At 41.7% G+C, this 27785-nt stretch overlaps 1 protein-coding gene across 4 annotated transcripts in view; it reads right to left on the reverse strand.

The window, feature by feature from the left end:
- Positions 1–27785, reverse strand: part of TSHZ2 (teashirt zinc finger homeobox 2) — a 517935-nt gene that overhangs the window by 231366 nt on the left and 258784 nt on the right. For 2 of the 4 annotated variants that reach the window (XR_001001189.1, XM_011936724.1), the window contains exon 1: positions 1021–4384. Coding sequence is in view for 3 of the 4 variants with exons in the window: in XM_011936724.1 (XP_011792114.1) it covers positions 1029–4142 (3114 nt within the window). In the remaining variant the exon portion in view is untranslated. Of the gene's footprint in view, positions 1–1020; positions 4385–27785 lie in introns of those variants that run through there. The other 2 variants (XM_011936726.1, XM_011936725.1) reach the window with 2 other exon arrangements.

A 27785-nucleotide genomic window follows, 5' to 3' on the forward strand; every position in this document is an offset into this window, starting at 1 on the left:
GATTTGTTAAGACTCAGCCTTGCTTATACTCAATTTGAAAATGGCTGGTGAAACTAATCAGCCAGGGCATTTGACCTTGGTCTCTGCCCTGTTTCCTAAAAATGATACAAATGGTCTGGGCATGGATGACTATATAAGGCATGGAACTTCTCTGATACATGATGCAAATTATCTTCAAGCTGTGGGACTCCATGCACATTAAGTGTACAGAAAGCCATTTGTTTCTTTATGTGAAATGAAACCTCAAGGTCACACATTGCCTCTATCTTTGTTAAAGGTGGGCTCTAATATTGGCCTATCCACAAGACAACCAAAAGATGAAAGAAGAAAATAAGCTTCTTCTCTTTTCATCTCAATGTTTTGCGAAGAAGAATATTTTTCTACCAATCTGTTTAGGGCACATGCTTATTCATAGGACATGTAATGTAGAAAATAACCAAAGGGAAGAGGGTGGAAGGTGGCAATGGCTAAAAAGTAAACTGCAAAAAGCATTAATTACAAGTAACAATCCTAAAGACAGCTTCAAGCTATTCATGAGTTGATTAAAGAATCTCTATATAGTAACTACTTCTAGCACTCTCCAATCTTTCTTCCATTGCTCACCTTTTTGTCACCTTATAAGTCATTGGCATTGCTATGGAAAGGTAGAGTGGTGAAATGGAATGGCGACAGAAGTTAGTATCTAATAATTAAAATGAAAGATAGCTTTGGCTGGACACTTGAGCTTGCCTTGGGTAATTCAGGATTATGGATGATGAATTCCTAGAAAAAGCAGTAGTAATCTGTGAACTTTATCTCTCTAAACCCATTTTATTCTAGTTCCCAGCTCTAGACTGGAGGACTTGAGAGAATGATTAGGACTTAGTTTTCATGTTCTGGTCTTTCATAAAAATAAATCCTACTCAAGCAAGCTACTACCCTGCTTGGCATTGGGAAACACTAGCTGCCTCTAAGCAGACCCATCTCCCTGTAAGAAGCTCCTCACCAGGCTAGTCGCAATGCCTTGGAGCAAACTCATACCTGCAGAGCTATTCTTCATCCACGTCTGTTACAAACTGTGAATGGTGTTCGGGTGACTTGCTGTGCGTTTTGCTTAGGTGGAGTTTTACTGCATGTTTGCTCACAAATGTCCGACAGCACAACTTACACTTGAATTTAGAGTCTGTGTCCTCTTCGACAGCTATTGTTTCCGGAGACCTCTGAGCCGACGATACCCGGGAGATCTCTTGCTCCACCTTGCTTTGCTGGTCCACTGACAAGCGAGTCATGTCCTTCATTTGGAAACCCAGGTGAGATTCTAAGTGACTGATGTAGGTAGAAGGGGTTCTGAACTGGGAGGCACAGTCACTGCAATAAAAGATGGGGTGGCCTTTGTCCATGTTTTTTAGAAATTTTGTCCCGCCCGTTTTCCTAAGCTGGTACTTGACGTTGGCCAGCCAGTGACTGATAGTGGTCATTGAGAGTCCCGTAAACTTCGAGATTTGCATACGCTCTTGTGGGCCCAGATCAGACAGCAGGTATTTGCCCTCTGATGTCTGGAAGAGGCTTGAGGCAAACTGGGCTTGTAGAATCAGAAGATGCTGAGGATTCCAGTTGGACTGCCGGCCTTTTCTTTTATGCAAAGTTGAGACTTCACTGGAGACATCCTCAAAGCGTCTGACATCCATTTCCAGCTTCATGGGAGGGATCCTGGAAGAGGAGGCTGGCTTTGGGGTGGTGGCTTTGGGGAGGACTTTCACCATGTCAGCGATGTCAGACAGAGCATGCTTCTGAGGTGGGGACATACAGGATTGTGCTTGCGAGGACTCAGCTTTCTTGCTTTTGGACTTGGTCAGGTCAATGGGCTGATCGCTGTTCTCAAACAGGTAGCGCCTGGACATGCTGGCTGGCCTTGTGGAGGTGGGACTCAAGACCGGCTTGTCCATGACACTGAGATTCGACTTGTGGAACATGGAAATTGTGCTTGAACTTGGGCTGGAGCAGGAAGGTGAGCGCAAGGGCTCCGTGGCTTTGCCCAGGTGATTGTTCAGGACGGACTGCAGGGCGCTGAGTGGGTTGATGCATGGCAGGGCCGGGGCGTGGTTGGCGAGGGCGCACCCATTGCTCAGAGCAGATGTAGGCTCCAGGGGCTGGGGTTTCTCCTTCTCGCTGCCCTCTTTCATCAGCTTGTCCTCCTCCTTCAGGGAACCCAGCTCAGTCTTTTTGGCTTCTGGAGGCGTTTCGCTTTTGTGGAAAGAATCGCCCTCACTGTGGCTGAAAGATGAGGCCTCTTCATGGGGACTTTCTTTCCCACACTCCTTCACGGCTTCATCTTTGTCTTCTGACTCCTTCTTGATTTGAGTGTAAGGGGCCAGGTGTGTGGGCACAGAAACGAGTGGCATCATTTTCCACTTTGGTGCAATGGGCCTCAGCTTGTTGGTGAGATTAGGCCGGATCTGCAGTACCTGGGATCCCATAGGCAAAGGCGGCTTGGCGCCCTCAGACAGCTGGTAGGCTGCGTGGATGCTGGGGTAGGCACTCCAGCTGGGGGCCCCGTTTTGGGCTTTGTTGATGGCTGTGGTGACAGTATTTTCCAAAGATTTCAAAATGTCACCTCCACCCTTTGAGCCATCTTCCAAGTCCTCCTCCCTTAGGTATTGATATTTGATTGTAGGGTCTAAAGGTTTTTGTAGAGGATCATCATAGTCCTCACTTTTCACGACTTTCTCATCCTTGCTGATTTCCTCTGGCCTTTCTTTTTTACTCTCTTTCTTTAGCTCAGTTGTAGAGGCTGTACAATCTGATACTGAGTTACTGGATGGCTTGGGAGCCAGAGAATCACTGTTTGGGGCCTCGGACAACGACTGCATTTTCTCCACTGCTAGCGGGTCTAATACCAGCTGCTTCCCTTTCTTGGAGGCAGAGCTGGTGACCTTGAGAAAGTGACCTGTGACCATCATGTGGGTGGTGAGCTGCTGCAAGGTGTCATGGGAGCTCCCACACTCCATGCACTTTAAGATCTGGGACTTGCAGGCCTCAAACTGCCAGGTGTAGCTGGCTCCATTTTGGTAGCCATAGCGGTTGTTGGAGGACAATTGCAAGTTGGCGTTCTTCTGAGAAAAAGAATCTGCAAAAGATCCTGTGGTTGAATCGGGGGAACACGGCCGATTGACATCAAAAACGCGTTTTTTCGCCGGGGTGACCATTTTCGAGGAAATGGTTGGGACAGGCTCCTTCAAAGGCACTTTTTGGTAATGTTTTGTTTTAATCATGTGGACGCTCAAATCTTGGAGGGAATCGAAGGAGTCGCCACAAAACATACATTTCAGAACCTTTTGAGCATCCTCCTTGTCCATATCCTGGAAAGCCCTTTTCCGGGGCTTTGAATAGCTTGTGGGCCTGAGCTTGTCCTTTTTGCGGTTGTCATCTTGATAGTGGCCCGTTTCATTCATGTGCACAGTCAACTCGACTAGGGTGTCATAGGCCGCGCTGCACTGTCGGCACCGGAATCTGCTGGCCCCTGTGAACACAGTCCCGCACATCTTGCTGCTCTGCCGGTACAACTGCACCGAGCTGAACAGGCTGGGTTTCGAGACAGACCTAGAAGGCAAGTTCTGCTGCAGGCTTTTGGACAGAGCGTCTTGGTGCCAGTCAAAATCACTCTTGTTGCTGCCGTTTCGGGTGTCACAGTTCCGCCTCTCACTACTGGACAGCTTGAAGCCCAGGCCCAGGCCTGACCAGTAGGAATCCGACAGGATGTTGGCGTAGACAGCAGTCATTTTATCCATGCAGTTGTGTGCTTCGTTTGGAAGCTTGACGTGAGTGTTTGCTTTCTTGTCCGAGGCATCTCGGCCGCAGACACTCTTGATGTCCGACACCTGATCACTGGCGTCGCTCAGCAGAGACTCATTCTCGGCATCCTGATTGGACAAATGACTTCCCGGAGAGTTCTGGTAACTGAAGCAGCCTTTTTGCTCTGGGCCCGTTTCTAGCTCCTCGTCCGTCCCTGTGTCATTGCCACCCTGCAGTTGAGCTACTGAACCGCTGTCCTCCTCCTCCTCCTCTTCTTTTATTTCCTCCTCTTCTTTCAGCTGTTCCTCCTGGGCGTAGCCTGCAAGAGAAGAAGCAGCGATGAAACGACAGTAACAGGCTCCATATTCCATTCCAATTTCCTTACATAGACCAAGTGCTTCCCATGCCGAACTGAAGAGTGATTTGATCTACACTTTTATGCACTGTGAGCAATGGACACAGGAAAAGCCAAATGGAGTTTTTCGTGCCATCTACTGCTTTTTTTTTTTTTTTTTTTAATTGGCAGGAGTCATAATTCTTTATAAATGCCTAGGGTCCCAAGTTAATAATTTTCAGGTTTGAGGAATATCTTTCTAATATTCCTGTAGTGGGATAGTTGCTAAATTCATGTGTATGATTTTTAGGAAATCTGGATTGAAATTCATATCCCATTAAAGTCATACCTCTACAGGGAAGAATGTTGGCCCATAAGGAGACTAAGACTTGACTCTTGGCATCTAGATGGTAAAGTTTACCAAGGCACTTGTATATATTGGCATATAACCACATAAATAAATCATTTTTGAGTGCTCAGAAGCAATTTGGATGCACAGCCATTATATTTTTTGATAGCCACTGTCTTTTTGCTATAACATTTTTATATGTAGAGAATCACACAGCAGGAAGAGAGATTATGGGGTATGCAAATAAAATCTATTGATCGTTGAAAAATTATATAAGCTCAGCAAATATAATGACTTCAAAATAATCGCAAATGGTGCTAGAATGGGAGATTTGGCGACTATCTTATTATTCTAAAACAGGTTTATGAAGACCTTTCCAGACAAGGTTGAGAATGCCCTCTCGATCTTGTGCCTGTAATTTCAAATGCACTGTGATTTGTGGGTACCCGTCATGAGATGCCAATTATATATTTGATTTGTAGATGCAAAATGCTATTGGGGATGCATGCTTTCCCTTCTCTGAAAGGATTTAGGACCAGTAATTGCATAGGGAAAATGAAGACATGAGCGAGCCGGTGCAAAGGGAATTAACGGGCAAATATCCATCAATGGAGATGGGGAATGTGACATTATGCCTATGGGCTCATTTTCTTCACCTGGCCTTTTCAGAACCATGCAGATAAAATGCAACCAAAGAAGTCCCAAAGAAAAGGAGATCCAGTTTTAGGTTTGCAAGGCCTGCACGATCTTAATGCAATTTTTCTTTTTTTTAAAAATGAACTTCTATCTCCTCTCTCTGTAGCAGGTAGTGACTTGGGGAAAACCTTAGAGCAGGCTCTGTTATTTCCAGTCACTAAAGACAAAGCTTGGAAAAGGAGTGGCCATGCACTGGAGGGCCGTCCAGCGAGGCAGGCACAGAGAATTAGAAGAGAAGGGGGCTTGCTAGGATAAAGCAGTAACTCCAAAGGCTGCCACTGCTGCTGAAGATAAAGAATATTTATTGAGCAATTACTGTCTCCTAGGAAGTAAACTAAACACTGCAAATGCATTCTTTCATTTTGTCTAATATCTGCATGAAGTGGCCACTATTATTTCCATTTCACAAAGGGGGAAACTGAGACTTTAAGGTAAGGACATTCACCCAAGGCCACACAGCTAGCATTGCAGAGTGAGGACATACACCCAGGTCTGCCTGATGGGAGAATGCCTGAACACAGGAGATGCTGCTGTCTTTGGATTGCCAACCTAATGAAGAGGAACCCTTTGAGGAGACCCAAAGGCTAAAGGTTAAGCAGTGGAATTTCATTGAAATGTCACTGAATAGATAACCACATCAGAGGGGAAAACTGTGGGAAAACTGGAGACAAGAGCCCATGATTTTAGTGACAGAATACCATAAAACAAGATGAAATGTATAAATTCAGTCTAGCCATGAGTTTTATGGTTGTATTAGTTATTTTCCTGCTATTGCTGCGGTGTGTTTTACCTTCCTAGCAAATTGACAGGTGGATTTTTTATTAAATTGGCATTACTGGTCTCTAGTCTCAAAAATTGGTTTGAAGAAACAACAACTACTCAATCTAGTCCAAAAACCATTAATAAGTGGTCACAACTTGCAGGAAAACTGTGGTTTAAAATGATCGTAGGGCCGAATTAGATTATTCCTGTCGGTATCATACCATTTTCTTTTTCCTGGATTAACTTGTGTGTTTGCAAAAAATAGGTATACCATTCAAGGAGAAAGTCTCTGTTATAAAATTAATACACTAAATAACAACTGGTAAAATAAGTTGTTACTGAGCCAAGTAAAATACATCAGGGAATCAGACAAATTTCATCAATCAAATAGGGTCACTTTGAGAATGAAGGGAATGCTATTAATCTGGAACATATGCTGGGTCAATAGGTATTCAGCAGGATGGTCCAGGCTAAGACACGTGGTGACCCCACCTATGGCTCACGTAATCACAGCAACCAAGAAGCAAGTAAAGAAATTTGGGGGTTTGGTGGTGATGAGGACTTTCTGTCATCACAATTGGCTAAGGGCGTTTCTGGGTTTCATTCATCTCAGTATTTTCAGTGCCTGGCACCGTGCCTGACATTTAGCAAGAAGCTGGGAAGTAATTCATGTTATTTTGTGTGTACGTTGATGAAATATACATACATGCACTCTAATGCTTGCGCCTGTGCGTACACACACACACACACACACACACACTCTGCCCATCCAATACAGTCATTTTCAAACTAGGAGAAAAGAAGTGTTCTTTTTTTTTCACTGACATTTGGAAGCAGAGCTTTCCGGACCAGCTCAACCTCACAATCTACTTTGTCCTTCTAAATGGATTCCGCAGAAGAAAAGTCAGAGACAGCAAACGCCTCCCCCACAATACAGATAAAATTTTCTGCTTAATTAGGCATTGACATGTTTACTATAACCTTTACAGAAGAGTAACTCGTGCCGAGAGACCCTTTTTGTCTGTTTTCCTCTGTAGAGCAGACTAAATCTCATGCACTGGATAAGGTAAGGCATTGAAAAGCCTCATACAAAAAGTGCCAAACATCTGTCAAAGTGAGTGTATTTTAACAATGGCTGAGGATTCCAAGGAGTTTTTTTTAAAAACACATTTCAATATTATACATCTAAAACTGTTCATTTGACTTAAGTGATTTTGTTTGCCACCAGCAGTTGGGGCAAGAGAGGAAAAGCAGCCAGAACAGGGGTGATCTGGATGAATAATGAATATCAGTCTCTCTCTCTCTATTGATGACTTGTTTAATAAGATTGCGTCATGTGTAAGTCTTAGTATAAGTGGATGAGTGGCAAGTTCATTCTTACGAATACTTATTTAATGAAAGAAAACTATCACAGTTATGCCAAATCACAGAACGAAAGAACCGTTCTCTATAGAACTTCCTTGTCGATTGGGGGTCGAAGATCAAACTTCATAGTGGCAAAAATGTCCTTTTCCAACCTAAATTTCCAGTTTCATCCATTTCCCCAGCTTGACTCCGGCCACATGAGATGTCCCCATTCCTGGAACAAGTGATTCAAGAGCAAATCTGGTCCATTCTTTGACTGAACTACTGACTCAAGAGACCATTTATCTCCCACTCCATGGCCACTGCTCTAGCCTGGGCCACCATATTGTCCCCTAGGTTGGACAATGAGCTTCCTGCTTCTACTTCCCAGAGTCTGCTCTTTAGTGAACTGCTAGAAGATTCTTCGTAAAAGGGATTAGGTCATGACGTCCCTCTGTTTTAACTCCTGCAGTGTCTTTCTGTTGCACTTACTATAAAATCTCAACCCTTAGCATGGTCTACAAGAGCCTGCAGGATGTGTCCTTGGCCAACCTCCCTGCTCCTCTCTCAGCACCCACGGCCTGCTCTTCTTGCCTAGGAAACAATAGCCTACTTGCTCTTCCTTGAGCCCACCAATCCTTCTCCTGACTGAGGCTTTCTGCCTTTGCAGACTTTTCTGACCGAAAAGTTCTTCTTCTGCACCATCACATAGGGGGCTTCATCAAGTCTCAGCTCTGAGGGGCTCTTCTCAGTGAGGCCTTTCCTGATGTCTCCCCTGCTCTGTATAACTATCCATCACATCACCCTACTGCCTGAAATCCCTGGAGCACTTACCAGACTCTGAAATAAGCCCATTTGTTTATTGATTGATGCCTTCTTATACTGTATGTAAGGTTAGAATATCTATCCCCATGCAGTCAGAATGCTCCTCCCCAGTGCTCAGTTCACATCCTGGCACAGAGTGATGTCGACAAACTATCTGAATGAATGAATGAATAGATTATACAGTAAAAAGGTTTATTCCAGCTGCAAACTCTGGTTCCGTTCCTCAGCAGTGCAATTGGTACTTCTGGTGGGTAAAGAGCTCCCCACCCCCAGCCCATGTAGATCGATGTGAATTACAATCATAATAATCAACTTCACTCAATAATAAAACCAGAGCTGTGTGCCAAGGCTCACACTTGTAATCCCAGCATTTTGGGAGGCTGAGGTGGGCGGATCATCCGAGGTCAGGAGTTTGACACCAGCCTGGCCAACATGGTGAAACCCAGTTTCTACTAAAAAAAAAAAAAAGAAGAAAGAAAATTGGCCAGGTGTGGTGGCGCATGCTTGTAACCCCAGCTACTCGGGAAACTGAGGCAGGAGAATCACATGAAGTGGGAGATGGAGGTTGTAAGGAGCTGAGATTGTGCCACTGCACTCCAGCCTGGGCAACAGAGTGAGACTCTGTCTGAAATGAAATGAAATGAAATGAAATAAAATAAAACCAGAGCATCACCATAAATCGTCTTTTCAGAACAACCCAGCTACCAACTTCCTTGCTGTCCAACTTCTTTGAGCTGTGGATTTACACTCCTAAGTATAAAGGCTTCAAATAAGCAACAAGACCACAAAAGCATCAGAATCTATGCTTTTAATGTGAACAGACTTTGATTCAACAAAGATTCACACATGGGAACTTTGAAGTATGGACTAATTTTGTCATGGATAAAGTCCATTAGCTGGTCTACTATAAACAACATTATACATGTATTAGCAGACATACATATTACAGTAGCCTTCCCCTGAATTCTTCATTTAAAAAAGAAGAAATATTACTGGAGAAGAATATTTTATATGCTGCATTTGTTTTACCCTAATAGTATGTGGGTAAAAATTACAAATAAACCCTTACATTTTATTTTCTTCCTACAGAAATTTTCTTTCATATGAAAGGTTAATGGCTGGGCATGGTGGCTCACACCTGTAATCTCAGTACTTGTGGGAAACTGAGGCATGAGGATTACATGAGCCCAGGAATTGGAGACCAGCCTGTGCAAAAGAGCAAGACCATTTCTACCAAAAAAAATTTAAAAAAATAGCCAGGCATAATGGTGCATGTCTATGGTCCCAGCTACTCGGGTGGCTGAGGTGGGAGGATCACTTGAGCCCAGAAGGTTGAGGCTGCAGTGAGCTGTGATCACGCCACTGCACTGCAGTCTGGGTGACAGAGCAAGATCCTGTCCCAAAAAACAACAACAACAAGAGGAAAACAATTATTTTAAAAAATATACTACCTCAATTGTTTCCAAACCTCTAGTCAGAATGATTTAAATGAAATTCTGCACAATAATTCATGGGTGGTATGGTGTTAGATACCAGACTTTTGCTGGGCATACGTTTCTGTAGTCACCTTGTAAGTCGACAGTAGTGTTTACAGTAAAAACACTGACAGTTTTAGAAATGGCAGTAGAAGTGGAACCGTTATAACATGAGAACAGTTAAAAACTCAAGAAGGTTGATTTTTAAAAACTAAACCAGAATTCAACCAAGACCTCATTTAAAAACATATCCGATGGTGACAGGATCATTTTCGCCAATCTACTGCACTAAATGACTGTTTCAAGTCACAGGAAGATGCCACAGGGTTCAAGGCAGACGTCAATGAGGAGATCGCGAGAATTTCTCAGTGTGTACCCAGTAGCTACAAAAAATGATGACTCGGAATAAGAGCTCCCTGTCATGTGTCTCTAGTGTTTTGGTGACTGTGGTCTAAAAGTCTGTTAATACGTATATTATTATTGGCACTAATTGGCATGCATGTTGGCAGGCTGAGTAAAGAGATACAGGATTCAGTGTTCAAGGAAGTTGAGCTATTCTCAAGGGTAGCTAGGCCTGGAGTGAGGGCCTCTTGGAGGGCCATGGGGAGGGATCCCTCTGCTTTTTGTTTCAGGAGAGAGGAAGTCTAGAGAGCTGTGGGATCCTGGCACCATTCCTGAGCACAGATTTCATTTACAGAGAATCCAGGTACCACAGGCCAGGGCCCAGGGTGTTTGCTGGCTGGAGAAGTTATCTACGTTCATGCACATTTTTAAACAGAAAAATGTTCAAAAAGAAACATAAAATTTGTGGTGTGTGGATTTTTATCCCTGGCATGCCACATATAACATAAGTGTTACTGATATATACGGATCGAGAGAGAAGAGTTTACTCCCTCCTCTGTCTGAATGTCAGAACCAAACAAATAGAATTCTTTGTTTAAAGGACTGCTGGAGATGGCGTGGGTACAGTGATAGGGGGCCATCCTGAACCCATCAGTACTTGCGAAGGTAAATGGGGAGGTTTCTGGTGGTCATCAAAACAACACTATCTCTCTCTTTTTTTCAATTTCCTGAAGATGGTTTGGTTAATTGGAATGTTTTACATGTACCACACATGCATACCAGGTGGGGTCTGTCTGAACACTTAACATATGCTTGTTGCTTCTTTCTTGGGCCATCGTTACAGCTCTTTGGACTGTAAAACGTTTTCTAATCACATTTTGTGAGTTTCTCCACATCTCGGTCATCAGCAAAAAAACGGCTAAGCTACTTGAAGTCAGGGGAAGTGGATACTCTGTCATCCCTATGTGGTTCATCTGCTTATTCATTCAATCAAGAAATATTTATTCTGCAGTTACCACATGCAAGACACTTTAGTGGAGTTTCACTGGGACTTTCATCACCGTGGGTCTTCCAAGGCCAAGGCAAGTAGAGAGGTGAGTTATGGAGAGAAGTTGGATGCTGAGGTTATGGAGAGAGAGGTCATGAAAAGATCACACATTACTGAAGGCGGGCAGGTAATGAAAATGGGCAAAGCAGGCCAGGTGGAGGAAAATACGTTCTCAGTTGTGAAGGTAAGGAATCATGGATACTCAGCTAGACTGGACACTTGGCTAGAGGACACCGAGGGCTGTAACAGGAAAGTTTATGACACATCAAAAGCACTGGACCAGGTGCAGTGGCTCACGCCTGTAATCCCAGTACTTTGGGAGGCAGAAGTGGGCGGATCACATGAGGTCAGGAGTTTGAGACAAGCCTGGCCAATGTGGTGAAACCCCATCTCTATTAAAAATACAAAAAATTAGCCGGATGTGGTAGTGCATGCCTGTAATCTCAGCTACTTGGGAGGCTGAGTGGCAGGAGAGTCTCTTGAACACGGGAGGTGGAGGTTGCAGAGAGCCGAGATCACGCCACTGCATTCCAGCCTGTCCAAGAGAGCAAGACTCTGTAAAAAAAAAAAAAAAAAAAAAAAAAAGGCACAGCTGCTACTGAAGGACTTTCATGGAGTCTAGGAATGCCAGGTATTTCATTTGGGACAAACCATGTGGACAAAACTAAATACATCTGAGACCCAACCATTTGCAACCTCTGAACCACAGGAACCAGGGGTTAGAGAATCTGGTGTGCTTTTCTGGTTCTCTCTCCTATCAGCTCTTTGACCTATTTCTTCGTCTGTCAACCTCAGATAGGAGTGACCATCCCAAGCCTGACTGACTGAAAGGGTCCTATCAGGACCAAAGAGGAAGTGTATTGTAAACCCACACTATTCACGTAGGGTTGACGAATGGCGTCAGCATCACCTGTGAGCTTGTTAGAAATGCAGGCTCTCAGCCCCACCCCAAGTCTGCAGAATAGAAATCATTTAACAAGGTCCCTACAGGATTCCTATGCTCCAGAAAGTTTAAGAAGTTTGGATGTAAATTGCAAAACTGTTAATTAGTAGAGAGATATTTAGCAATCTACTTCTCTATGCCTATGTTCACCAATGTATGTGGGAACCAGCTTTGTGAAAAGATAACACAACTTCGAAGAATTTCAGCCTGTGTCCCCTCCAGATACCAAAAGACTAAATGCCTATGGCTTAGATGGTTGCTCCCAGTTTATACTGGAAAACACCAACCAAGAGAGAAATAAATTGCTGATTCAAGAACTGATCAGTTAACAGGGTAGATAGGATGGCCCCTCAGCCTTGGGATCAGGCACACCTTGGTTTACTGCGTGATGTCATCTTGGGAAAATTACTGAAACTTTCAAAGGCACAGCTTCCTCATCTATAAAATAGGAATATAATAGTATCTACTTCTTAAGATGCTTTAGAGTATTGCATGTGATAAAGTATGTGAAATACCAAGAATGCAGGGCTACCTTCCAACTTCTCAGCCCTGGTTCTAGGCACTTTCCAACCTCTGTACATCTGATCTTCAACCTGAACCCACAGATGGCTGAAATCAGTTGAGTCTGGCATTCTTTGTTATCCCTAAATCTTATTCCAAGCCAACAGCTTTTAGATGGTATTCACAATAGATAAGAACCAGCTTTGTTTATGTGTCATGCATAAGAATGCATAAGAAAAGAGCTTCCTCCAGTTTGGGGTTTGTTATTTAATATTAAATCACTTGTACAAGGAGCCAGTGGTATGTGTGCCGGGAACTTCTGTAGAAGTGATGTACAAACATCAAATAGCAAGTTATTAGGTCATTACCCATAATGGTAATGTCTGCAATCCTCAAGAAATAAAGCAACCCACCATCTGAGAAAAAAGGTCTTTGTTAGAGGCCTCGGGCTTTGCATTGAGAGAGGTGACAAATGTTTAAAGCAGAAGGTCTCCAAGAAAAATGCTTTATATTCAGCTACCTAGAATTTCAGTCCAGCGTATATTATTATTGCGACACGTCTTGGTGACAATTTAAAAAAGCAGAGTGAGAAAATATTCATGGAGAAGGGTGAGAAGGGGACCACTTTATAAGCTTTTTGGTAGCTCCAGTTTAGAAATCATTATCCTTACATTATCCTTACACCCAGAGAGTCACAAATCAGGAACAGAGGAGAAAACAAAGTGAAACAAAACAGGAACAAAGAAACTACACAATAGAACTGAGACTTTCCCACTAAATTAAGGTTTTTAGTTGTTGAGTTTTCAAGTGGTAACAAGTATTTTCAGCAAGGCATGCATGCTTATTTTCTATACATTTATTCCGCATAAGGATATATAAACACACACACACACACACACACACACACACACACACACACACACACACATATAGTTCCTTCCAAGACTGGAGAGGTTTTTTTTTTTTTTCTTTTCCAAGAAAAGGGACAGTGAATCATTGTCCAAAACGACCTTCAGAAAGTATACGAAGCTGCTGCACCATCTGTATTTTTTCAGACATATATTCCAATTTTACTTGAAATAACATCATTAGCACAGCCATCCCACAGAGCTAGAAGGTGATCTTGTTTCCTTTTTGCCTGGCTTGAAGTCAAACATCTTTTCTTTTTTTTGGCAAATGCTGCTTCCCTCTCTGAAATATTTCATGCAGATAATGGATAATGACCAGTTCTCACCGCCTTTTCTCGAAAACGTCTAACTGCATTAGCCAACAATGGACAAATTTTAACCTGCTTCTTTTGCTAAGTTCATGGCTGTGACTACTTCGAAAGAAAGAAAGAAAGAAATAAAGAAAGAAAGAAAGAAAGAAAGAAAGAGAGAGAGAGAGAGAAAGGAAGGAAGGAAGGAAGGAAGGAAAGAAAAGAAAAGAAAAGAAAAGAAAGAGAGAAACCCACTGTCCTCTTAGAAAAACTACATTGGCACTGTCAGAAAGGCAGGCTGGACTTCAATTTTCTGGTGAAAAGTCTTTGCTGTCTCTAGAAGAATCACAGAAGCCTGAGGTGGAAAGAATTTTCATGTCATTGGGCCAATTTCTCATTCAGGAAAGGGCTTCCTGGCCTTGGTATCCTTAAATGGCTCAGATGCTTGACCTTCCAACCTGTCTTCTTCATGTTGGACTCTCCACCAGCACAGTCATTGTTACTAGCCTGCTATGAGGACCACACTGTATGGGAACCATTTCTATTCCTCACACTTAGGAGTTGAACCGTGTTTCCATCATGGTACAATCTGATCGAATCAAAGGATTGGGGAGAACTTTCAGTTTAAGCTTTTATGATGTGCTTTCATCTCTTCATCAACATTTCTGTCAAGTACTGCTCAGCATATACTTGAACATGCATGCAGGGGTGACTCATGGAGTGCAATGACCTGCCCAGTTTCCATCTCAGACCTACCTCATCACTGTCCATTTTGCTTAGGATTTCAAAGTCAAAATTCTTCTCCTTGTTCCCCAAACTCATCAAATTCTTGCCTTCTTTAAGGCCCTTGAAATTCCATTCCCCCTGTATACAAGATTCCCCCTTTTCCTATATCTAAGTCTTTCCTTTTAGTCTTGTTCTTTTAGTTTCAGCTCCAATGCCCTTTGTCGGATGGGTCATCTCTGATCACTGTACCCTCCCCACTTACTCCTCCGAAATTACCAACAACCAAAGTTATTTTCTATCTCAGCCCCCCATTTTTCTTTTGTTTACCTTATTTCAGTTTGCAATTGTACTTACTATGTACTTGATTGTCCTCTAGATAAGACTGTAAGCTCCCTGAGGGCAGGTCAAATCTATCTTGTTCATCACTGTATCCCATTGCTATACCCAGCTCACCTTGTTCAAGTATTTGTTGGATATATAAATAAGAAAATCAATGATTGGACCCATAAGTGAATGAGTGATTGCATCAGTGAAGCATGGTTTTCTATCCAACACTTAGATTCCATCCAAAACTTAGATTTTACTCATTGCTCCCAATTTGCTTTCAAGCCATAGAGAAGCAACAACAAAGTATCTTTTAAACAGAATATTGCTTTGGATGGTTGAAGTGTGCACATGGGTTTAAACTCACAGGGTGGGTTACTCCCTCTGGGAAGTAGATAAATCAGGTACAAGTGTCATGTGAATTCAGGAGCCCGCAATTGTGACACCTCTTACTCTCTGCTTCTTCTTGCCTTAAACCCTACAGCTTGGCTTATGGTCATTTGGCATGAGGCAGTCCAAGAACTCATCCCCTATAAAAATATAAAAACTTAATCTCTTCTCTCACCTTTGCACTTCAGGGTGAATGAGTTAATTAGATCATTATTTTTGGCAGCTGGTTTCTTCTAGAGACGAAAATGGGACCCCAGGAGCCAGCTAGGTCACCGTAATACTCTTACTCAGTAGTTCTGGGGGTGATTTTTGTTCCCCAGGAGACACGTGACAATGTTTGAGGACATTCTTGGTTATACCTAAAGAAGCGGTGTTGCTGGTGTCTGGTAGGTAGAGGCCAGAGATGCTGCTAAATATCCTACAATGCACAGGACGGTCCTCACTCAAAGAATTATACAGCCTCAATATGTCAATAGCTTAGAAATGCTTCAAAGTCAAAGTCAGCTAGAGCTTTGGGAATTGACGACAAGGAAGTGTGACATTCATGCTCTTTCTAGTTGTCAGTGAAGCAAGGGTCTGCACAGAGAAGAACACTCTATTATTAAAAGAGAACTATTTGGTTGGTACAAAAGTAAAAGTAATTACTTTTAATGGCAAAAGCAGCAATTACTTTTGCATCAGCCTAATAGAAGAGAAAGTGTGTGCACCACCCTCATAGGTGTTCCAGTATGGAAGAGGACAAGGTCTGCAGCAAGTCCACCTTGGTTCAGATCTCATCTCTGCCATGTCCTGCATTATCATCTTGAGCAAACTAACAACTTGTGTGGGGCTCAGTCTCCCCGTCTATCAGTTGGAGATACCACTAGTATCTGCCTCAAAGATCAGTTTGAAAATTAAGTGAGATAACTGGAAAGAAGTCAGAACGCCTGGTAAAAATAAGCACTCGATATGTCTGCTCTCATTACCATCACAAGAACAAAAACCTAGTCATGAAGAATCATGTTATGGAGCTGGATTTCTCAGGATTTTTTGTATTTGCTTTTTCAAGTTTTGGCTGAAAAAATTGTTTATCAGACTTCTAGCATTATTCTCAATCAATTCCTTCTGGATGCATTTAAATCCCCTTATCACATTGAGTATTTTTATATTACAAGAAACAAACAAATAAAAAAGTTAATGATAAAAGGGATTAGCATTTATAAACTACTCCAGTAACTCCACCAAATAAATCCTGACCTATTTCAGTTCTTAATTAACTAGGTTAGCTTTTAAATGAGTCAACTTATATGGAACAGCGAGTCTGAGCTGGGCCAAACCCACACCACAGAGTTACATGAAGCAGTACTTGGAAACGACCCAAATTCTGGGAGATACTTAGGTCTTCATACGTAGGTCTTCGATCTTTTTGATTCGACAGTTTGGATAATCTAATGGAAATTCTCCAGGTTTTTTTGACCCTTTGACTTAGGTTAGGGCTTTAAGAATGAAATTTCCAAGAGCTGGCATCTTTTTGTTTTTGTTTCTACCTATAGAGAAAATGGGTAAATAGGAAGAGGCTTTAGGTCACTTTATCAGCATCCTCCTAATAGTACCAAATTGGCCATTTTCCCAGGACAGGAAAGTTGGGGAAGACAGCACTATCTGGTGATTTAATATTCTCCATTGGTGAACACCAATAAATGGTTCATAAGACAGCCACTGTCTTGTTCTTGATATTCTTTCTGGCTTTTTGTCTCTGTTTCATTTTCCTTTTGGGGGATATTTTCCCTTGCTTTTTAATTATTCTGATGTTAGTTTTCAGCCAGTTCTCAAACCACACTTACAGAAGTCAAACTCCCCTAGAAAATCATATCTATCTATCTATCTATTTATCTATCATCTATCTATCTATCTATCTATCATCTATCTATCTATCTATCATCTATCTATCTATCTATCTATCATCTATCTATCTATCTATCTATCATCTATCTATCTATCATCTGTCTATTTTAACACACAGTTTATCATATTGTTTTATTTGCTTCTGGGAATAAAAGATAGCTTTTCTTTTCTTCGAGAAATTACCAAAAACAAAACCCAGATCTTTCTTTCTGACCTGGAAGAGGATTATTAGGCATGAGCTGAGTTCCTGGAAAAGCATCTTCTTATATGCAGCTTCTAACACCTTTGAGTGACCCTTAGGAGATACAAAGGGAATTTGCAGTTGTACCTAAAAATAGAGATTCAAAGAGGACCTTGGTAGTTACAGGAAATGTGCTGATTCTTGAGCAAGGCTGAAGAGATCATTAGTGTTCTAGGGTACCTCACAGGAGACGCTATGGCTGCTTCCCAATAAGTGTGGGTGAGATTGGTCCCATCCCAGGTCTATGTGTGGGTGCTGAATCATCAAACCTAATCACCTTGCCATAGCATCCTATTTAGGTTATTCAGGCTGGGTCTAAGTTAATTGGTGACTGGCATTCTCAGTTTGATTTGATGGTTAAGAAAGTAAGGGATTTTATCTTTTGTTTTTCCTATTTTCATGTAAGAACATATCATCTCATAAACTTTTAGGAGCTTTGCTAGTATGAGGAATGGCAGCCAGAGAACCAAGCCAACATATATGAGATCACAGAGCCAAGAAAATTTCAACCTTGATCAAACTCTACCTGAAGATTTTTGTCTTTGTACTTTGAAATTTCATGAACAAATAATCCCCTTTACTGCTTAAGAGAGTTCCTTGCAACCGAGAGCTTCATAATATATCTAATTTGTATATGCACATTTTATAGTTTTGTATAGCTGTTACTTCACAAATTAGATACATTTTTATAAATATGTACAAATTAGCCTTGCTGTGCCCTGACGTAATTTCATATTATACATTGTTTCATTCCTTGGTGTATATATTCTTCAGCCCCTAACAATTATGATGGCAAAGTATTATAATTTTTTATTTGATAAAAAGTATAAGGTAATTATTTGCTATTCTGTCCATTAATTTTCCATGATGATCTGATCAATGCTGTAAAATTTGGGATTGCTGCTTGCAGTCAAGCACCTAATCCATTGTTATTTATCCATTAGCAATTTCAAATTCCAGGGCCACTTCAAATGGCATCTCCTCCCCAAGGTCTTCTCTACTACTGGACAAATCAAATTGTGATTCTTGACCTCACCTCCCAGGTGGTAAGCTCTTTAAGAACAAAAGGGCTATGAGTGTTTATCTTTCTATGCCCAGCACTAGGAGTTTTTGAGCACACAGTAAGGACTCTATAAATGTTCTTCTTTCTCCTTGCTTGCTTTGTATCCTGTGACTACATAAGATCTTGCACATAGCCAGAACTCCAGAATCCTACTTAAATAGCACAGCAGAGATGGTGTTTACCCCAGGAGGGTCCCAGCTTCCTGAGAGGACACTAAATTAGAGACACACTTGGTAATGTCCAACACACCCTTAATGACTCAGCTGGGGTGATTTTGCTCCTGGGGACGTTTGTTAATGTCTGGAGACATTTGATTGTCACAACTGGGAGACAAGGTGCTACTGGCATCCAGTGGGTAGAGAGTGCTCTAAACATCCAGGATGCTGCTACTCATCCTACAATGCACAGGACAATTTCATGCAACAAATACAGAGACTTCTCTGTCTGGTTCATTGCTTTATCCCTAGCGGCAAGCCCAGGTCTTGCGGTAACTCTTTCCTGTTTATGTCTAACCACCATCCATTTCCTACTGTTGGCCATCTTGGTGGGATGGCTCTGCCCTTCTACTTTTGCAATTTGGGTGAATTAACAATTGAAATCACCCTTCCCTCCCCCCTTGATGTTAAAGTAGGTAGTGTAGCTCTTTTTTTTTTTTTTTTTTAGACATAAGATTGACTTGGGACTGACTTACGGACTTATGGCATCATAAGGTCCAGGCTGTATAAAACTGCTCTCTTACAGACACTTTGGGAAGGAGATGACAGAACAGAGATTCTGGCCTCTGGGAGTTTAATTTCATGGGAGCCCAGTGCATCTGGACTGTTTTCCAGCAAAAACAATATAGATACCCTGTGTGTGCACTGTGTGTGTTTATGTCTGTGTATTTAAATATATGATCATTTGTTTAAGGAGCAAGGAGGTGAAACGAACATATGAAAACTTTCTCTCTTCTTTCCCTTTTTGGTATTTTGTTTTGTTTTTGTTTTCCTATGACACAGAACACTAGCTTGGCCAACCAACTCTTGCTCCATGGAAAGTGAATTCTGACCCTATGACTCAAAGGTGGAAATGGGCTAGAGTAGATCCACTTCACAATCCTATTATAGAGAGATTGTCTTTTGACTCTGCCCCTTTGGTCCTCACAGACGTACTAGTTCCTCCCCTTTAGGTGAACTACACCATGTTCCTCCCAAAAAATTCCTTGTTTTTACTTGTTTGCCAAAGATAATATTTATCACTTGCAATCAAAGACCCCACTGTTTGATAGATGGTGCTCAATATATACTTTGAATCAAAGAATGCATTTATACTAACCCAAACGGAATGATTTCTTAGCAAGTTTGAGTAAATTAAGCTCAAACCACTGGTACATTGCTTGGGATTAAGCAGAGGGTAGGTATTATTATTTAGATGTTCATAGACAAAAGGGCAGAACATAAAGGAATGTTAGTAAGAACACCCTATTTCTGGATACCAAATATTTCCTTCCAAAGCCAGAGTCCCCTGTATCCAGATGTATATCTTTCCATAGAGCAAGTCTATATATGTGGATTTGCCTTAAAAATGCTTTCTGGAAACATATCATCCCCCAATGACTTGACTGTACCCGTCTCGAGTACGGTTGTAGTGCTTGTAGTCTATTGTGTCAATAATCTGCATATTTAAGAGTCCCCACATGCTCATTGAGACGATAGATAGAGCTGGTACAGTCTACTGGGTCAAAAATCTGCTTTAAATCGTCTATATACACAGTCGGTTGAGTAAATAACAGCATTTTCAAAATGTCTCTAAATATATAATAACATGATAAATCGCATCAGCTCCTAAAGATGCAGCCTCGCTGCCGCTGATCAGGAAAATGATGTGCACTTTAACAAGCCACTTACAAATGATCTCATCTTTTTCCAGTCGTGGGAGCATTATCTTTTTTTTGTCTATACGTTTCGTATGCAGAGGAAAGAAACTCAGATGCACGCACACACACCCATGCACACTTACACAGAGAAAGAGAGAGAGAGAGCAGGGTGTATATGTATGGTCAATACCTTGCACAAACAAACTGGGCTTGAGTCAGTTGTGCAATTGTAGGGAGTGAAAGACCAGAGAACAATATTCTCCTTTCTTTGGTTTGAAGGTTTCTACCATCACTCAGCTGTGTGTGATTCAGATAGCTAAGCTGGGCTCCAAACACACAAAAAACTGTTCTGTTTAAGTCAATTAGAGGCATTGATTTTGAGACCTCCATTTGACCTCATTCTGCTGTGAAGGCAACCTATTCTACATTGCTTCATAAGAACCCTGTTTGCTTACAAATGGCTTCTATATCTACAATATCCTAATACCTATCACTTAGTAAGTATCTTACATGAGTTGTTTTAGTTGAGTCTCACAACACCCCCATGGTGGAGGTGATATTATCAGTTCCATTTTTGAAGACGAGGAATCTAGGCTTCCAGAAGTTAAACAACTTTCCTAAGACCACTGATGTGGTCTGGCTCTGTCAGGTCCCCCCGCAAACCTCATCTTGAATTGTAATCTGAATTGTAATCCCCACGTGTTGGGGTGGAATCTTGTGGGAGGAAGTGATTACATTACGGGGGCAGTACCCCCGTGCTGTTCTCATAATAGCGAGTGAATTCTCATGAGATCTGATGGTTTTATAAGGGGCTCTCCCCTACTTCATACTGTACTTCTCTCTCTTGCTGCCATGTGAAGAAGGACGTGTTAGCTTCTCCTTTGCCTTCCATCATGATTGTAAGTCTCCTGAGGCTTCTTCAGTAACGTAGAACTGTAAGTCAATTAAACCTCTTTCCTTTATAAATTACCCAGTCTCAGGCACTTCTTTAGAGCAGTGTTGAGAACGAACTAATACAGCCACATGCCCAGAAACTGGTTGACTCTAGCTTTGAAGTGAGTTCATTGGACCCCAGACCCAGTGCCCTCTCATGGCTGTGTACGAGCATATTCATGGCATGTCAGTTTTCCATGATGCCCTGCCATTACCAATGTGTATAGTGGAGGTGTGCGTGTTTCTGCAATAATGCACTGTGTGTTCCTAGACAAACCTTGCATTTTGCACAGCTTTGCAGTTAAAATTATAGTGCTTATGGGAAAAATAAGGTTAGGATAGACCACTTAGAAAGTAAGCAACTTAGCATCCAGAGAGTAAGCAAACAATAACAAACATAATAAAAATACTGGTTAGGTTAGAAACACTTGTTCAATTCATAATAAATAAAGGAATACCACAGTAAATAAAAGACTTCACCTTTGTAAATAAATAAGTGATGGTAGTTAGATAGAAAGGAGTTTAAAGAGGTAGTGAGATTGTGAAGTTACAGGCAGGTCAAATTTTTAAAAATCAGGGAGAGGTGACAGGCTTCTGAGGCAGATTTACATGGTTAACCTGAGCTAAGAGGATTGGCTTTTATGAATTGACTGCTTTCTTTGCTGAATTCAGCTGTGTTGTGAACTTTGCAATTGGCTGCTGTTACTCAGTGGTGCTAAACAATAATGTGTTGGAAAAAATTACATGTGCATCAATGTGACGTTCTCATTATATCATTAACCTATTTACCAATCAGGAATGAACTAATCTGCTTTATAGGAAGATGAGCTACAATGGAACAGACTTTATTTTATCTTTCATTCTTAAAGACCTTTCATGTTCAACTAACTCAATTGCTAAAATCCTGGGCACCTCACCAATAAAATCTTAACTTTGAATTAATTACTCAGGCAAACCAACTTAAAATAAAGATTGTAAATCTAAATAGTTTCTAGGCGACAGAATTTATGTCTCACAAAATCTCTCTCATTATTGGGGAGATATAAAGAGAGAGCATCCCTTTTATTTCTTCAGGTACCTACTGTGTACCTGGTACAGCATGCAATATGCATTTTATTTTGGAAATAATCCTGTGAGGTAGGTATCTTTACCTTTAGGTAAGGAATTTGAGGCTAACAGAAAAGATGCAAGTGGCTTTCTGGTAGACAGTGGTAGAGGGAGGATATGAACTCAAGTCCTGGCCAGGGGCGGTGGCTCACACCTGTAATCCCAGCACTTTGGGAGGCCGAGGTGGGTGGATCACTTGAGGTCAGGAGTTTGAGACCAGCATGGCCAACATGGTGAAACCCTGTTTCCACTAAAAATACAAAAAATTTGGCTGGGTGTGGTGGCCCACGCATGTAATCCCAGCTACTTGGGAGGCTGAGGAGGGAGGATCACTTGAACCCAGGAAGCAGAGGTTGCAGTGAACCAAGATCGTGACACTGTACTACAGCTTGGGTGACAGAGTGAGACTTCATCTCAAAAACAAACAAACAAACACCACCCCCCACCAAAAACACACACAAAACCAAGCTCAGAGACCCAAGACCCAAGCATCTTCCACCTCAACTTTCTGCAATGAGACAGTAAGTGATGAGGTGTGGTCCTAGGGGACTGAAAGTGAAAAATGGTCTCAACTGGACACCTCTCATGCCACCTTGACTCCTCCATGAATTGATTGCATCCTTGTGACTTACTGTCAATGCTTAATACTCTTAGCAGTCAGAATGAAAGATGCATCAGATCATGCCACTTCCCTGCTCAAAGCCTCCCAAGGGACATTCTTCCCACTCAAAGAAAAAGCCAATGTTCTCACCATGGCCCTCAGATTTCTATGTATGTTAGCTCTCCACTTGGTCTCTAACGCTTTCTTCTATTTCCCTCTTCCTGGATTTTCTGCTGCAGTCATACTGACCTCTTTGCTATTTCCCATAAGCCAGGAACATTCCCATCTTAGACCTTTGTGCTGGCTGCTGTCTCTGCACTTTTCCTAACTTCCTTCAAATCTTTGCCTAAATGTCATTTCCTGATGACACTTTACTCCAGTCACCCTATTTAAAGTTGCAACCGGTCTCCCCATTCTCTCAGAACTCCCAATTCCCTTATTCTGTTCTATTTTTCTTTTGCCTTCATACTTACCAACTTGTAGCTTACTACAGAATTGACTTCTTTATTATGTCTATTGTTAATTGTGATCTTTCTTTGTTAGTTTGTAAGCTCTGTAAGAACTGGTATCTTTGTCTCTTTCACTTGATGCTGTATGAAGGCACCTGTGCATGGTACATGGTCAGTTATCAAAAAAGTATTTCTTGAATGACTCAATGAAAATTTCTTGAATCTTTGATATTTTCAACACCAAAAGGAGAGCAAAACTTATCCACTCACCAGAGTTTTTCTGGGTTGGTTGTGGGTTTGCACCCACCTTCTATTTTCCAATAAAACGTAGGTCCCAGGGACTAGTCTTGCTTCCCAGACTTCCAACATTTGCTCAGTATGATAGCCTTTCTCAAAACCAGTCTGGTTGTATAGCTAGAAGTCAATTTAAGGGCAGAAACACAGAAATACTTGCAGTAAAGGCAGAGATGCTTCTTAATCAGAAAAATACTTAATGGGCCCACGCTTTCAGCCGGGTTGGGTCCACAACCATGCAGGGTCTGGGCTATAAATGATACACACCAGGGCTATTGAATATGCTTCCTAAAGTTACTTAAGCCAGGCATTTAAAAAGTTTTTAATTACTTGAAAGAAAATCCAAAGCATGTTATTTTATTGCATCCTTCCATATCTCTGGTCCTACGAGACTGGAATCCTTGGTTCCAGGATATAGGGAGTCTGACATATACTCTTCTTTTTTTGTTAGTATTGAAACTATTTAATAATGTCTGAATTTATACTGCAGAGTCTCTGAGTTCTTCCTCCTTTTCCCTCTGTCTCTAATGCAGCAAGAACTGAGTCTGCCCATTTGAACAAGCAGATAATTTATTGTTTGAGATGAGGAAAACCCCGGCTCTATCACTTCCTAGCTGTGTGCTCTTAGGCAAGTTACTTGCATTCTCCAAGTCTCAGTTTCCTCATCTGTAAAGCAAGGATAATTACAGTACTAAATCTGTATGGCCACTGAGGACATTTATGAGAAAATGTTATAGTTCTTTTTCTTTTAATTCTTTTTCTGCTTCCTGCTCAACTTCCCAGTCTTAGCATAAAGGTCTCATCCTTAGAAGATCTTTTCTGGCCCTGACTAGAGAGGATCTCTTCTTATATAGGCTCATGGGATTTTTCTCCGATTGCTCCCATCAAAATTGCAATTAAACAATTATATGTGTAATTGTTAAATTCTTGACTCTGCCATTTACACTCCATGAGGGCAGGGACTTTGTGCCGTGTGCATTGCAGTAGCTTCTGCATTTTCTCAGGGCCTGCAGCATAGCATACACTTTACAAATAGCATTTCATTGATTCCAAGATCTTCCTTCTACGTTTTAACATCTTGGGAATTAGGGTGAATCTTACAATCAATGGTATCTTAAAATGGCTGCCAGGGGGCAGTTGGAAGCTATTTTAGGAATGCCTTAACCAATTCATTTTGCTTATCTTTTTCTTTTTATATAAACACAAGAGTGTTACCTTATAAAGATCTTTTTAAAAAATAAGTCTAAAAGAGTCTTTCAGTAAGTATAAAATAGAAATTCTAAATGATAGCAGGAGAGCAGTGTGTCATGGTTTAATTATAAGCATTTTTCTTTCTCAGTGGTGCCAACTAGAAGTAGTGCACTTCACTGAATGGCCTCTTAGCTTAGATAAAATACAGTAATTATTGAATGGATAAAAAAGGTAAAAGTGCTTCACACGGTGCTTGGCACAGAGAAAGTGCTCATTACAACAGGCCACACAAAACAATAATAATTTTCTTTTTTTCTAGAGGGGGGGTCTCACTCTGTTGCCCAGGCTGGAGTGCAGTGGTGCCATAATGACACATTGCAGCTTCTAACTCCTGGGGTCCAGCCATCTTCCCATCATTGTGTATGATGATGATTATGATTATGAAGAGGACATGGCTAATTCAATATTGAACACAACAGTAACATTCTTACTTAATGATTTGGGTTTCCTTGCAACACATCTACGTTTCTGCAGAAATGTCTAATAGAGGAATGTTTTGGTTGAGTAAAATCAGCTTCGATCGGAAATGTGATCCGTGTTGCAATTATTATTCTGTCTCCCTCCCAATGGTAAACTCCTTGGAGCTCAGTCTTATCCATCTGGGTTCTTCTGTTTCCTCAGAGCCTGGAAGATGGTAGGCTCAAGGAAAGATAGATGATTAAATGAAAAAATAAATGTATGAATTAGATGAGGATCCAGCGAGGAAGACTGTAGATTGAGAATTCCAATGCTGTCTTTGTTTTATAAGGAGACAGAGACATTGTTCAGTGTCAGTATGGGCTCAATAATGACTGTTTTGGCCAGGTACAGTGGCTCACGCCTGTAATACCAACACTTTGTGAGGATGAGGCAGGAGGATTGCTTGAGGCCAGGAATTTGAGACCAGCCTAGGCAACAAAACAAGATCTCATCTCTACAAAAATAAAAATAAAAAAAAATTAGCCAGGTATGGGAGCAGGCACCTGTAGTCCCAGCTATTTGGGAGGCTCAGGTGGGAGGATGGCTTAAGCCCAGGAGTTTGAAGCTGCAATCAACTATGATGGTGCCACTGCACTCCAGCCTGGGCAACAGAGTGAGACCCTCCTCTAGAAAAAAAAATATTGTTTTGTACGGCCTGTAGTACCAACTCTCAAGGATTCACTGTAAATGATTTAAAAACTCAGGAACATTCAATAGGGCTTTCAGATTGTAAGGTTTTTCATGTCTTAGCGGCAGGTGAGCAACAAATAGTGTGGGAGTGTGTGTTCCTGTAGAGGTTGAGGAAAGATGGTATCTGTGAGTCTCCTTTCTTTGTGGGTTGGCTGATTTCTTAAAGACCAAAAAAAAAAAAAAAAAAAAAAATTCTTCCAGGCACATAGTAAATGCTCAGTAAATATGTGTATATGTGTTGAATGACTAAGGACAAGTGTTAAGAACATTGCTGAGACCACAACTACCCATTGATGACCTCTTCTCCCCTACAGTGACTCTCCTGGACATCCACCCGGTGTTGAAATCCTTTTCATGGCTTGGGTTCAGTGGCTTCCAGGGCCGGCTTTTGGTGTGGTCACCTCAGTGCACTAATGTTGACTTTGTAGACAACCTAAGAAAAGCAGCTCTTCAATATTCCAATTCATCTATTGCCAGTTGAAGTCAAATCACTTTACAGTAGATTTTTTCTGAAGGGGTGCATGGATTGATTTACAAGTGCAGCTAGTTAGAAAGACATTCAATGATTTGTATATGCAGGATGTCAAGAATGCCCTATATTCTGTCTCCCGTCACAATATGAATGATATCCTCTCAACTGTTTATTCCGTTTGTTTTAGCCAAACATAAATAGACTGCAGACATGTCTGGGGCTGAAGGCATTTGCAGAAAATAAGCTTCTTCAACTCCAGATACACTGACAGTGGAGACAAAGTGAAGTTGCTGCTGCTTTGACAAATACCCTCCTTCCCTGAAGAAAGCAAAGCAGACAGAAAGTCCAGCCTCTCCACACTTGAAGGAGACATGAAGTTGAGGACTTTTCAAACCTCTTTTTACTTTGAATCCCTATGGCTAATTTAATTTTAATCTTCAGGGCTCTTTTTAGGAGCTTGAAAATATTTTTTCTTTTCTTTTTTTTTTTGAGATAGAGTCTCGATTGGGCTGGAGTGCAGTGGTGTGATCTCGGCTCACTGCAACCTCCGCCTTCCAGGTTCAAGCGATTCTCCTGCCTCAGCCTCCCGAGTAGCTGGGATTATGGGTGCCCACTACCATGTCCAGTTAATTTTTTGTATTTTTAGTAGAGACAGGGTTTCACTATGTTGGCCAGGCTGGTCTCAAACTCCTGACCTCATGATTCACCTGCCTCAGCCTCCCAAAGTGCTGGGATTACAGGTGTGAGCCACCATGCCTGGCAATTTTTTTTCTTTTATTAATTTGACTCTTTTTGGTTTAGCCAACATTGGTTTCTCCCTTCCTGCTTACAGAAAACGGGGCAACGTGACTCCATTCTCTTGGCTTCTCCGTGCATGTGGCATGACATTCGTGTTCTCTGTGCCACAGAGAAGAAGGCGTGTCCTTCCAGTTGATGTCTGTGTCCCAGATAGACACAGCCACCACCTGGTGGCTGCTTTGCTGATGTGAATGGTTATTTGAGGGAAAGTAGAAGGAAGGAGAGAGAGAAAAGGAGAAGAAATAAAACCAGTATCCCTTAAATGATAAATTATGTAACCTACTTCAGGGGAAATGATCCAATCATAATTCTGAACTTTCTATTCTGTTCATTTATTTCTATTATGGTTGTTTTGAATGTGGGATTTGCTTGTGTCTACTTTTAGCACAGTATAGAGAGATATCATCAATAAATAAATATATGAAAAAAGCAAATGAGTGAACAATGTCAATTCTTTGAGGGTTCATACTAGAACAGGTGGGAGGACAGAACAGGAGAGACTACAGTCTCTCTCTCCCCCTCCGCCTCCTCCTCTCCCCTCCCCGCACCTCCTTCACCCCTCCTCCCTCCCTCCCTCCTTCCTTCTCTCTTCTTTCCCTTCCTCTCTTTCTTTACTTCTCTTCCTTCTTTCTTCTCTTTCTTTTTTCCCCTCCCTCTCTC

Source organism: Colobus angolensis, unplaced genomic scaffold (genome assembly GCF_000951035.1).
Source record: "Colobus angolensis palliatus isolate OR3802 unplaced genomic scaffold, Cang.pa_1.0 Scaffold156, whole genome shotgun sequence".
NCBI classification, from domain to species: domain Eukaryota; kingdom Metazoa; phylum Chordata; class Mammalia; order Primates; family Cercopithecidae; genus Colobus; species Colobus angolensis.